The sequence below is a fragment of the Quercus lobata genome, chromosome 5, assembly GCF_001633185.2.
Source record: "Quercus lobata isolate SW786 chromosome 5, ValleyOak3.0 Primary Assembly, whole genome shotgun sequence".
Taxonomy (NCBI): Eukaryota; Viridiplantae; Streptophyta; class Magnoliopsida; order Fagales; family Fagaceae; genus Quercus; species Quercus lobata.
Genome location: NC_044908.1, coordinates 87347873 through 87361124, shown reverse-complemented (window position 1 = coordinate 87361124; position 13252 = coordinate 87347873). Strand labels below are relative to the sequence as shown.

Genomic DNA, 13252 nt, shown 5'->3' with positions numbered 1-13252 from the left:
CAAAAAAAAAAAAAATTAGGAACTTCTATTTTTATATTTGAGAGAGGGTTTAAGAAGGGGTTTGGTCCCAATTCGCCGCTTGTTACAGAGACAGAAGAAAGAAGAAAAGAGCAAGCAAGCGATCATCATGGGTGAAAAGAAGGATTCTTTAGAAGACCCCACAAAGCAAAATCAACAGTAAGCTACCCCTAACCTTTCTTATTCTTTTTCATTGTTTGTCAATTTTTATTTTTTATTTTGCTGGGTTGCATTCTATGTGTTTGATAAATTGCCTCAACGAAAAAATGTCTAAAAAGATTGAAACTTTCAGTGTTGGGAAGCAATTGCCTGACAATCCGGACATCGACATGCAATTCCTCTCCGCCCCTATCAAATCCGCGGTCGACAAATACCAGCTTGTTCCCGAGTTCCTAAAGGTGTGACATTTGTTTATATTTCATATAATTTTCCCTGTTTATCAGTGTATGTGTGTGAATGGGTATTTATTTATGTGTGTATTTATGTATAAATGTTGTAACTGTGATGTGGGAAATTTTTAGGTGAGGGGGCTAGTGAAGCAACACTTGGATTCGTTTAACTACTTTGTGAATATTGGAATAAAGAAGATTGTCCGAGCTAATGACCGTATTGAATCAAGCCTTGACCCCAGTGTTTATGTCAGGTAAGTCATTAGATTATTTTAAAAATTCTTGGGTGTATGTGTTGCCTTGAAATTAATATACTTTGTGGGGTAGCATTCATTTTGTGGTTAGAAGTCAATAGTGTATAAGTTTTAATATGATGGTGGTGTTGCTGTATGATTAAAAAACATCATAGTAATTGCTCTAATGGGTGTGCATTTTCTTTTTTGAAACTTGATTCTAGTAATGAATTTCTGTTAGAAATAATATTTGAAAACCAAGTGTTAAGATTTTGACTTTTTAAGGTTAGTAGTTTCAGTTTCTTTGGCTGATTCAGTTCCGTTTTCCTTTCCTCGTTTTTATGCAGGTTTAAAAATGTCAGAATTGGTAAACCCTCAGTACCAAGCGATGGTGTCGATGATGAAATCTGTCCCCAATTTTGCCGCTTATCTGACATGACGTATGCTCTGTTTTCCCTTCATATGCATATCATATATGTTTTTGATTTCATGTAATTTGCTATTCATGGGACTGATTTTAGTCCATATAGGTATTCTATTTATTTTTAATTTTTAAAGTGCTAAGGTGCTGCATTTGAAAGATGTATTAATTCTTTATTTTGTTTTTGGATTCACCATTGGTGAATTTGCATCCTGGCATCCTAAACTAATGACATGAAAGATTTTGTACCGTAGTCTAACCTACAAAGGCATATGGTTGATAAATAGTTCAATAGAAAAGATTACTTGTCCTAAGAATTAGTCATTATTGGATACTTTTTGGTTGAATGCTAAGCAAATAAAAGCATTAAAGCACAGATTTATAAACATTTTGCATGAGCTAAGTATTGGAGAACCCACATTAGGTTGTCTCAAATGACTAATGATAAAAAAACCACTGTAAATTGATAATGTGCATCACATGGTCTACTTTTGATGTAGTTGCTACCCATTGCAAACGGTGTGTTAAATTACCGATTGTCCCAAAAGTTTAAACTAATGGGATATGGTAAATTTAATCATTTAGTTGCTCAGTTCTAACACTCCCCCTCACGTGTGGGCTGAAATTACATTTTAATAGGTGAGGCCTAACATATGGGAATTTAAGTGGGAGGTAGAGTAGAGGAGACAATGATTGAACTCAGGATATCATGCTTTGATATCATGTTAAATTATCGACTATCCTAAAAGTTTAAGCTATTAGAAAATGATGAGTTTAATCACTTAACCATAATTCTAACACTTCCCCTCACTTGTGTGTCTAAACTTTCCCTTAATAAGTGGGGGCCCAATAAGTGGGAATTTAACATTTTAAATGGGAGGTAGAGTGAAGACAATGATCGAACTCAAAATTTCCTGCTCTAATACCATGTTAAAGACAAGAATAAAATAATATAGAGAAGCAGAAGCAAGAGAAAAGGAAGAACACAAGGATTATGTGGATTGGCCAATGGCCTACACCCATATCATAAAACCCTAGCGGCTACATCTTTATTGTATATTCAAGTCATCTATTACAGTGAACCCTAACAGGGTATATATAGAGATTTGATGCTAGGGTTAGCCCAACATTGGCTTACAACATAATTGGGCCTCTTGGGCCATTACATCAACATAAACTCAATACTTAAACACTTCCCCTCAAGCTGGAGCATATAGTCATATAGATCAGGATTGTAACACACAATTGGCAAAATTGCTTGAAGAGGATGAAAACATAGTGAACCGGCCAAAATTGAATCTAAACCGACCAAAAAAAAAGATGAACCAGCTGAAGTTCTTTAATATCAAACAAAACCAAACAAAGGTTTTATAGGGGTTAGGTTATCCTTATCATGGGTAAGGGATGGCTAAAACCTATACCCAAACAACAAAAAATCACCAAATAGGGAAACAAGGGATTTCCCTGTCTACTCTGACCGACAACCAACTTTGGCAGCTGCAACACAAGACAACCTGCTGAGAGCAATAACAACAACCAATAGCAACAACAATCACCAACAAAAACCATCAAGTATCAACAACCATAGCCACACCAACAACTAACAAGAACAACCAACAAACTTAGATATGAAGGTTGCACAAAGCAAACAACCACCGGCAACCATTGGCTCTGATACCATGTTAAATTACCGATTGTCCCAAAAGCATAAACTAATGAGATCTGGTAAATTTAATCAACTAGGTCTATAAATGAACTAAGATGTTTATGAACATTTTGAGCTCAACTCAAGAAAAAACTTGTTTATGTTCGTTTGTTTAGAAAACAAACCAAGTTCAAGCCTTAAGTTTAGGTTTGATTATTAAACGAGTCAAGCTCAAACATAATAATGTGTTTGTGAACATGAGGGCTTGATTTAATTATATATAATATTGTATTTTTATATGTATACTCTACCAAACATTTTTGTACAGCTGTAAATATTTTTATATGTTGATAAGTAAATATATATATATATATATATATGTAAATATTGACAAGTAAATATTTTTATATGTAAATATTGATAAGTAAATACTCCCTCCGTCCTAGTTAGTTTGTCCTCTATTCTATTTTGGGATATCTCAAAGTATTGTCCTGTTTCTAAAAATAAAAGTCATTAATTTACTAATGTTCCTATTATACCCCTACTTTATTTTCAAAACTATTTGAAAAGAAAACTAACAAATATTTATAAAATCAATGTAAATGGGACACCTTTTTAGTTGCCTTATTAAAAATAACTTTTTTTAAAAAAAAGTTGATAAATTTATTTAAGGGTAGTTTTGTAAATTTATATTTTTTATAAGGCAGATAAGACAATAAATGATGTTCCCTTAAAAAGTTTGACTTTTTAAATAGGACTAACAAATTGGGATGAAGGGAGTAAGTTTTATTGATAATAAAAAAGGGACACCCTAGTACACAGGGAGTGTACAGGGGTCAATAAATCAAGTACAAAAATTACATGAATCAAGAAAATCAAAGAAAGAAGAGAGTGATTGGTTTCACAAAGCAGCCAACCAATCCAATAAAGTTCTAAAGAAGAATAACTTGAGTTCTGGCATGGATCTCTCATTATCTTCAAAACACCTACTATTTCTTTCCCCCCAAAGACACCACATTAAACAATGGGGGACAATTAACCATATATGACCATTTCAATGACGACCAAGTGCTGGGAAAGATATTGACTATTGATAATCTGAGGAGGAGGCAAGTGGTGGTGGTGGATTGGTGTTGTATGTGTAAGAGGAATGGGGAGAGTGATGATCACATACTTCTACATTACCCTGTAGCTTGAAAGTTGTGGAATATGGCATGTTCACTTTTTGGTGTTCATTGGGTTATGCTGAGTGGTGTTGTGGAGCTTCTTGCTAGTTGGACATGCAGCTTTAAAACATAGATCCATGGTAATTTTTAGTATGATCTCTCATTGTCTCATGCGGGGGTATTTGGAGGGAAAGGAATGTGCGTACATTTCAGGGGAATGAAAGAACAACTCATGATTTGAAGCTTGCCTTCCTTCAAACTCTATTTGAATGGGAAAATGCATCTGTTGTGTCTATGTACAGTTTCTTCCATGAATTTCTTGATTTTTGTACTCTCATTGTTATTTAGTTATAAAAATTCTGCTGGTATCATGGCACACTGCCTGTGTGCTTTTTGTACTATGTACTTTCTCATTTTATTTTACCGAAGTTTTTTACTTATAAAAAAAACTGTTTATAAAATGATATGGTGAAACCATCTAGCCTTAGTGTTTTATCTTCATCCATATCATTTAGGGACCTCCATTATCTTGTCTCCAGAGAATTCCCTTTCCAGCCATCTGCAACTTGTTTCACTAAGAAAACAAGTCTAGATTCTCTACAGTGGTCTCCAATCTTTAAACTCAGAATTGCGGTTTTTACTGAAACAAACAATTAGGTCCTTTGCTTCTTGTTCCTCTATAAGATGTACCCCATCCTCTTCAAGCTTGCTGTATTAATATAGCATTTGTGGGAATTGGACAATCTATAAAAAAACCTCCTTTTTCTGTCTCCATCTTTCAACCAGAGTGCTCTAGATTTTTGGCACCAATTAATTTCCTCAATATTGACTCAATTAATTCTAGCTTTAATGCTATAGAGAAAGGGATGTGAAATCATAAAGTTGCTTTTGTTCAGGTGCATGCATCGGCTGATCGTCCAGTCTGCCCTGTGGCGCATGCTCTATGGTTCCAATATCATGAAAGAGGATACAATTTATCATCAATGTCATCCTCAACATTATCCTTTGGTATGTCCTAGGGTTCACAATTGCCCTCTAGAATCTCCATATGGGCCTCCCTCTAGTTTCTGTCATTGAAGAGCTTGTATAGCTCGTGACAAATCTTCAATCATATGCTTCATTTCAGTCATTTCTGTTTGTTAACCTTGATTTCCTCATCTCTGAATTTTGTGGCTTAGAACTAGGATAACCACTCTTAATTCATCTCTAACAGATTGTTGCAAGTGAGTTATAGAATGAGATGTCCTTTTCATGTTAGTCCGATTGACCTCACTTGAATAGAGAGATTGTTGAACTCCAAAGTGTATCCCTCCATGGACTATTAGGGAGAGGTGAAATCACAAAGGTGTTGTAGCTAACAGGCTAGACAAAATGGACTAATAGGCCTTTTTCCCCTAAGGCTTAGATGCTAATGTATCATGTTCTTTCCTTGAAAGTCATTTTCTTATCAATCAAGGAAAGGAAGAAGAACATAGCAGTTAATCTTTCTGGTATGTTCTCACATTGGATTGCATGCCCTTACACCTCAAGAGCCATTGTATAAAGTTCTTGGACATGTTGGGTTAGTGTTCTGAGAAATTCTTGAAGTCATTTAATTAGAGAAGTCTTTTACTTAGAAAATTAGAAGATTCTTGCAAAATTAAGTTCATATTTGACTTATGCCTGTGAATATTCATATCTTTGTTGTTTCTGATTGTTTTGGGTTTATGGACCAGACTTCTCTTTGTTTGCTAATAGTCTGGTGAAGAATATGAAATGCTTATGAGGCCAATGATCTTTAGGTCAACTGGCACTTCCTAATATTTTTAATGGAGGTGTCCAGTGTTCGAATCCCCTTCCCCCACTTACGATGTTAAAAAGAAAAAAAAAAAAGTTTTGGAGGAATGAAATGTTGCTTAGTACTCAACCTTTTTGGCTGGCAGATTTGGTTCAGGGTTGTATCCCTTATGGACAGTGGGGTGTCTTTGTTGAATTAAAGGAGTATCTGCAACTATTTCAGTTGGAATTTTTTGGCTATCCGGTTGTTGGTTGCTGGGTGGATGTTTACTTTCTTTTCTTTTCCCTTCTTTCCTTGTTACTTTTATTTATATGCATTATCCGTGTTTCTGCATGTGTACAAGAGTATGTATGTACTTTGAATATTTACATATATGATGGCTGGGACTCAAAGCTCATGCGGCTAGCAAAACTATTTGAAAACTAATGGCTTAAATTCTGAATTATTTTGATATTGATAATGTGTAAATTCAAGGTATGCTGCTCCAATATTGGTCAATGTTGAGTACAACACTCAAGGAAATAATCCCCAAAAAACCAGATTTGAGAAGGTATTTCTAGAATCGACTGTAGTTATATTTGGTGACTTGAGTTTGGATATTATATAAGGTTTGTTCTTGCAGAATGATGTTACAATTGGAAGAATGCCTATCATGTTAAGGAGTTGCTGCTGCGTATTATATGGAAAAGATGAAGCTGAACTTGCAAGACTTGGTTTGTGTGCACAGAATTCAATTAATTTGCTCTTTCCTGTCCCTGCTTTTGTGGTCTTACTTCTATGTTCTGTTGTTACATATATATAATTATTTTTTGGATGTGGATTACAGGTGAGTGCCCCCTTGATCCTGGAGGATATTTTGTTATCAAAGGGACAGAGAAGGTATTATTCTCTCATATTATAATGTATTCTAATATTGGGTAGAATGTTAAGAAATATTTTTATGAAAGAAAGTTGAAAAATGGTTCTTTTAACTGTACATGATTCTGTTCTCAGCCTTTTTTTTTCATAGTAGTTTCTGATATTTGTATATTATGACTCCACTGATCATCTCCAGGTGATGTTGATACAAGAGCAACTATCTAAGAATAGGATTATTATTGATAGTGACAAGAAGGGAAAGTGAGTTTTGCTTTTTGTATGACTTAACCTTTTCCAATTATCTTTGTGTTCCCCTTTTTTCATTATTTTAGTTGTCATATGAGTTTTTTCTGCAATTCAAGTGATCTCTGGTGGGAGTTGTTTTAATGATAAATTTTATTCTTACTTTAGGTAGAAACTACAATGGTGTCAAATATATGGTGAAAGCATCATAGCTGTAGAATTTTTTTGGGGGTCAATATATATATATATATATATATATTAGTGTGTGTGTGTATATATATCACTTCTTTATTTTAACCTCTCAAAAAAAAAAAAAAAATTTAAAGTAAAATTTTATTAAAAAAGCAGAAAGGGCAGACCCATGTACACAGGAAGTGTACAATAGATCTACCAAAATTAAACGCTAAAAATATCGATCAAGGAAATCAGGGAAGCAGCACAAGAACACAACCCCGAAACATTTATCCACTCAAACAACGTCTTGTGGATTAAAAGCTTCGGGTTATGAACTGATCTTTCTCAGCCCTCAAAACCGAGCATTCCTCTCCCTCCATAGACCCCACATAGGGTGATGAGGGATCATGCTCCAGGTTTCAACATTAGAACTCCTGCTAATCTTGCCTTTCCAACTTGCTGAAAGCTTCACAACATCTTGTGGCATAACCCAAAAAATCCTTAACAGTGAAAATTCTATGGTCCAAAGCTCTCTAGCCATTGTGCAATGGAGAAGTGGATGATCAATAGTTTCCCTATTCCTCTTACACATGCAGCACTAATCTATCACAACTAATCTCTGCTTTCAAAGGTTATCTGTAATTAAAATTTTCCCAAACACTGCAGTCCGTAGTACAAAGCTAGCCTTTGTCAGAACTTTAGGCTTCCAAAGACTCTTTCAAGTATATGACTGATTAGATGTTGAGTGAAGACAATCTGTGAAGATAGAGTTCACAAAGTGTGTCTGTTACTCATCTTTTCTCCCAAAAGTAAGTTAAATCCATAAAAGTGGTGATCAACTGTAGTTCCCAGCCTTGGATGAGGCAAACAAAACCGATATCCCAATGGTAACTATCCCCTATGCACAAAATTTTCTTTCAAATCAGATTGGAGGAGATAGGTGACAGGCCAAATGAAAATCTGTGTAGTTTATTTAGACAACTTGTTAGGTCATCTATATAAATTACATGACCATAGTTAGTAATATATGGAGTGTAATATATATGGTATGGAATATGTGTGCGTTCCATTAGGTTTAAGATTTTAAAAAATATTTTTAAATGTTGGCATAAAAAACAAAAATGAAAAAAAAGTCAATAGATGTACCTATGGGTATATTACAGATTTAAATGAAACATTTGGGACTAAAAGAATGGCCATAACTAGACATTTAAGACCATATGACTTTTATTTCAATTGGACTTCATATGGGGTTCCCATTAAATAAGTCTTGAATAGATGAAGTTGCGAAGTAGATGGCTGCATCAGTGAGGGTAATATTAACTGAGGATAAAATGATGTAGAATCTTTTGAGATGGTTAGGACATGATGCCTATGAATGTTCTAGTACAAAAGAGTGACTATATTGATATGGAATGGACAAAGAGAAGTAAGAGCAGACAAAATAATGATTAAAAGTTATGAGGCATGATTATTAGAGAATAGGGAAGTAACTGGGGACATGTCCCAGCATGATCAAGTGATGTAAAGGGTTCCATGGTGCCAACCATGATTAATTGGACTTGTGGCTAGCTACATTAGCTGAGTATTTTTACTCAAATCATATATTACTGGTATATTTTTACTATGATATGGATGCAGTTAATCATGCAGAGTGTTTCTTTTTTTTTTTTTTTTTTTTTTTTGGGGGGGGGGGATTTAATTTTCAATAGTTTTGTTACTGGTGGTCTTTTATGTTATTATACTAGTCCATTATGACTTCCTGACTAATGTTTGTAACCCATTTGTATTCTTCCAAATTTTAGTTTGGGTACTATGTAATCACTTAATATGTATTTATGGCTGCTTCCATTGCGTGGTTTCAGCATCAACGCATCTGTGACAAGCAGCACTGAGGATCGGAAAAGCAAAACAGTTATCTTGATGGAAAAGGGGAAGATGTATTTACACCTAAATATGTTTTCGGAAAAGGTCTTTGCATAGCTACCATCTATTTTTCCCTTTTTGTCCATCTCTGATCCAAGTTTATTTGCTTCTCTCTTTTTCCTAGTTGTTGTAAGATTATATTGTTGATAATTTTAAATTATTTAACATTTGCTACAGATTCCTATTATGGTAGTCATGAAGGCAATGGGAATGGAGAGTGATCAAGAAGTTGTACAGATGGTTGGAAGAGATCCTCGTTATAGTGCTGTACTTTTGCCATCCATTGAGGTAGCAATATGGTCAAGGATTTGAAGTCTACATTTAATCTCTTTGTTGGAAATGTCAAATATTGTTTAAGCAATCTAACTAAAATTTATAAGTCAAAGCAGAATTTACCCCCAAATTTTCTTGCTTGTGATGTCACTAAGTATCCCAATTTGTCACAGCCACACCATGTTTACAAGAGCAGTCTCCCAACCTTTATTACCTTCCCGCAAAGTAGAAACTAAATTCAAGCTCCCTTTTCAAAACTCACAGCAGGGATCACTTGGCTAAATTTGCCTTCCACAAGAAAACCTAGAGAACGCATTGATTCCATGCACAACACACACTCATTTTTCTGCTTTGCTGTTGAAACGCCCAGCTGCCTTAGGGAATTATACGTGTTGCAGCCAAATAATTGTCAACAAGCAGTTAACAAATAATTTCCCCCTTAGACATGCCCACTTGCATGGGATTGCCTCAGGTTTACACACAACTGCTGCTTTCTTGGCCCATCCATGATAATTGCTCTACCTTGCTGTTGCCATTTGTTGCCTAAATGTGCACATTTATAAAAAACATTCACTTCCCATAGGGAACGTAATTGGCAGCCCCCTTAAAGATGTATAGGAGGTTAGGGAAAGCTGGTTCTAGTGCTCAAGCATTAATTTGGGATGTTTTGGATGATGAAGAGCTCTCTTGGTACCTTGCTTAGTTTATCTAAAGCTGAATTGAATCTTATTTATTTGTAATCTCCAGATTTCTAGAATGGGCCGTCCTTGGCTGTAGCAAAACCCTATGAGTTGTCCTTTTCCTATTTGGTTTAGAAGTCCTTAAGTATGGCCATGGAATCACTCATCTACGGCGGAGGGTCATAGCCATGAAATATGGGGAGGGGAAAGGGGGTTGGTGCACTAGAGTTTGCAGAAGGGCTCATGGTTGTGGATTATGGCGGAGTATTAGTGAAGGGTGGGAAAGTTTTGCTAAGCATTTGTCTTTTGTGGTGGGGGGTGGTTCTCTTATTCTTTTTTGGCATGATAGATGGACTGGGGATGTCCCTCTTAAAATTCTTTATCCCCAGTTATTTTTGTATTCAGCCAATAAAGAAGCTTATGTTTCTGAAGTGTTAAGCCCTCCAATGGGTGATAATGACAGAGTGTGGAGTTTAAGCTTTTTTAGGGATTTCAATGATTGGGGGTTAGCGGCTTCATATTCCCTACTTCAATTCATCCAAATCCGGATTCCTAGGGGTGATGGGTGTGACAGGCTTCGTTGGGGTCTTAATGGAAGTGGGAAGTTTGACATTCGGTCTTTTTATCATAAGATTTGAAATGCAACTCGCTCCACTTTCCCTTGGAAGGGCATTTGGAAAGTAAAGGTTCCTAAAAGGGTGGCATTTTTTATGTGGACAACAGCTCATGGTCAGATTCTAACCTTGGATAACCTTATGTTTCGTGGTCGCTCTTTGGCGAATCGTTGTTGTATGTGCTGTTGTAATGTGGAATCTATGGATCACCTATTACTTTTTTGTCCGATAGCTCATTCTTTGTGGACGTATATGCTTCAGCTGTTTGGGATCGATTGGGTCATGCCAGGTTCAGTAGCAGATTTATTATTTTGTTGGTACCATTGGCTTGGAAGCATAGTTCCGATATTTGGAATTTGGTTCCAGGCTGTTTAATGTGGACTATTTGGACTGAACAGAATCGGCGTTCTTTTGAGGATAAGGGGAAAACTGTGGTTCAGTTATTAGATTTAAGCCAACAAACCCTCTTTGATTGGTCTCGGTGTTGGGGTCTCTCTAATTGTTTTACCCTTATGAAATTCCTTTTGTCTATTAGTATTTCTTAGTGGTTGCTTGTTCACTACCGTGAACTCTTTGTATTTTCATGCTTTTCCCATATTAATAATATTTTTTCTTACTTATAAAAAAAAAAACTTTTTTCCTTGTAATTAGTAAACCTAGTCTTTCTACAAATAGGTTATTTAGGAGTCCTTGTTATGATTTCTTAGGATAGCCTAGTGTTTTATATTTTTTTATTTAATGTTCTATTCATTGTTTTAATACCAAACAGCCATCAACACATTCAAAATCCCATTTTTTTCATTACGTAAACCCTTAAACATCAACACTTATTCAAGAACTTTTCAAGATCTCATCAAGAAATTTAATATAGTGTTGAATTCCTAAAGATCCTACATCAAACTATCTGAAGTTGGCAATGGGAGCTGCTTTCATGATCCATTCTACTGAAATGAAGGTTTTTCTGTTTGTTTGTTTTTTTGGATTTTTTTTTGTTTTGTTTTTAATTTTAAAATAAGTAAAGTTTCATTAAAAAAAGGCTAGAAGGGTGCCACCCATGTACACAAGAAGTGTACAACAGTACATTAGTTTAAATGCTAAAAGTTCATTGATCTATTAAACTAGACAAAGTAGTAAAAGAAAACAGCCCAACAACATTTATCCACTCAAACAGAGTCCTAAGGAATACAAAAATTCAGTTGATGAAAGGATTTATCACAACCCTCAAAAGTCCGAGCATTCCTCTCTTGCCAAAGACCCCGCCAGAGGCAATGGGAAATCATACTCCAAATCTTATCATTACAAATGCCCGAAAGTTGGATAGGATGGCCCTTATGTAAGGATTATATTGCCCCGAATTTTTATGAAATACAGGATGCTCATTAAATATAAATAATAAAATAAGAAACTAATTCACTTCTACACCTGGTGAACTTGTATTTCTGACTAGCTAAAAGCTTTACAACACCTTTTGGCATAATCCAATGCACCCAAACAATGAAAAAAAATCTTGAAATAAAGCTTTCTAGCCACTATGCAATGGGATGTAGATGATCAATAGTTTCCCCATCCCTCTTGCACATGCAGCACCAATCTAGAACAACGATTCTCCACTTCTGATGGTTATTTGTAGTGAAACGAAACGTTTCTGCAAAGCTGTTGTCCATAGGAAAAACCTAACCTTTGTTGGAACTTTAGGCTTCCACAGACTCTTCCAAGGCAAGGAATAGGATTGGTGAGAAGGCGGTTCCAACAAATCGTATCCATTCAATCCTGTCTCATCTGCCCAAAATAAATCAAATCCATAAAAGGAGCAATTGACTCCTGTTTCCAATCCTGGACTGGGTGAACAAATCTTACATAGTTACATCCCAATGGTAACTTTCCCCTACAAAGGACAGGTGTTTTTTTTTTTTTTGTGGGAATTTTTCGGTATTGTTCATACGTACTGTTCACAGCCCTTGAAAGGTCATGGTGTTTCCTTGTTTTTCCTTCCTTTCAACCCTAACTCAAATCTTTTCTACCATACCCTTCAAAATCTTGAATCCCTAGAATTTTCAAACATTTTAGATCATAAATAGGCTCTGTAAGATTCCTAGCGGTACGTCCTTTACCGTTGCTAGAGAATTCCAGCAAGTGGTTTTCTTAGTTATTAACTTCTTTTGTCCATCAAAGTTGTTGAATCTTTTGAAGGCATAATTCAATCTTGAAACCTAACCTTTCTCCTGTGATCTCAGATTCTAGATTTATAGATTCTTGTAACTAAGCCCACCATAACCACATGTAGATAAAAAAGTTGTATCAAGTGCACAAACCTTCCCCTTTGACCAGGTCTGGGAGATGTGATTGGTAAGCAACCTTACCCCAAATCTTTATTATGTCATTCTATTTACCCTTTTTATTCTTCTATCAACTTGTGGAGGTGCTTGCACCCATGTATACACAGAGATGCACATGTTTGTATACCGGCGTGATGTCACTCATGGATATTAGCCCAATATATCCAGAAAGTGTACAAATTATTTATTTATTTATTATTATTATTATCTGTGTAGTAGATAATAAAAATGAAGTTTGTGCTTTGTTACGAGTAATTATAAAATTCTTTGGTGGTTGATTATTGCCTGATGTATCTTTTGAGTGTTGGCATTGTAATTTATATTTCTGACTTTGTTATTTATATTTTGGGCCTGCGAACCCCTTCTTTGATTCTTTTAATATTTTCTCTTTTAGTCTTACCTTTTTAGTATGTTGCTCAACTTTCAGGAATGTGCAAACAAGGGTATATTCACAAAACAGCAGGCTTTGGAGTATCTTGATCCAAAGGTGTTATGCTGC

General features: G+C 35.4%; 1 protein-coding gene across 3 annotated transcripts in view; it reads left to right on the top strand.

Annotated features, from left to right (window-relative positions):
* Positions 1–13252, top strand: part of LOC115988454 (DNA-directed RNA polymerase III subunit 2) — a 43547-nt gene continuing 30295 nt past the window's right edge. The window contains exons 1-11 of one of the 3 annotated variants that reach the window (XR_004091523.1): positions 1–177; positions 311–416; positions 540–661; positions 988–1080; positions 6124–6199; positions 6272–6362; positions 6476–6528; positions 6704–6768; positions 8790–8895; positions 9028–9138; positions 13181–13240. Coding sequence is in view for 2 of the 3 variants with exons in the window: in XM_031112027.1 (XP_030967887.1) it covers positions 128–177; positions 311–416; positions 540–661; positions 988–1080; positions 6124–6199; positions 6272–6362; positions 6476–6528; positions 6704–6768; positions 8790–8895; positions 9028–9138; positions 13181–13240 (933 nt within the window). In the remaining variant the exon portion in view is untranslated. Of the gene's footprint in view, positions 178–310; positions 417–539; positions 662–987; positions 1081–6123; positions 6200–6271; positions 6363–6475; positions 6529–6703; positions 6769–8789; positions 8896–9027; positions 9139–13180; positions 13241–13252 lie in introns of those variants that run through there. The other 2 variants (XM_031112027.1, XM_031112028.1) reach the window with 2 other exon arrangements.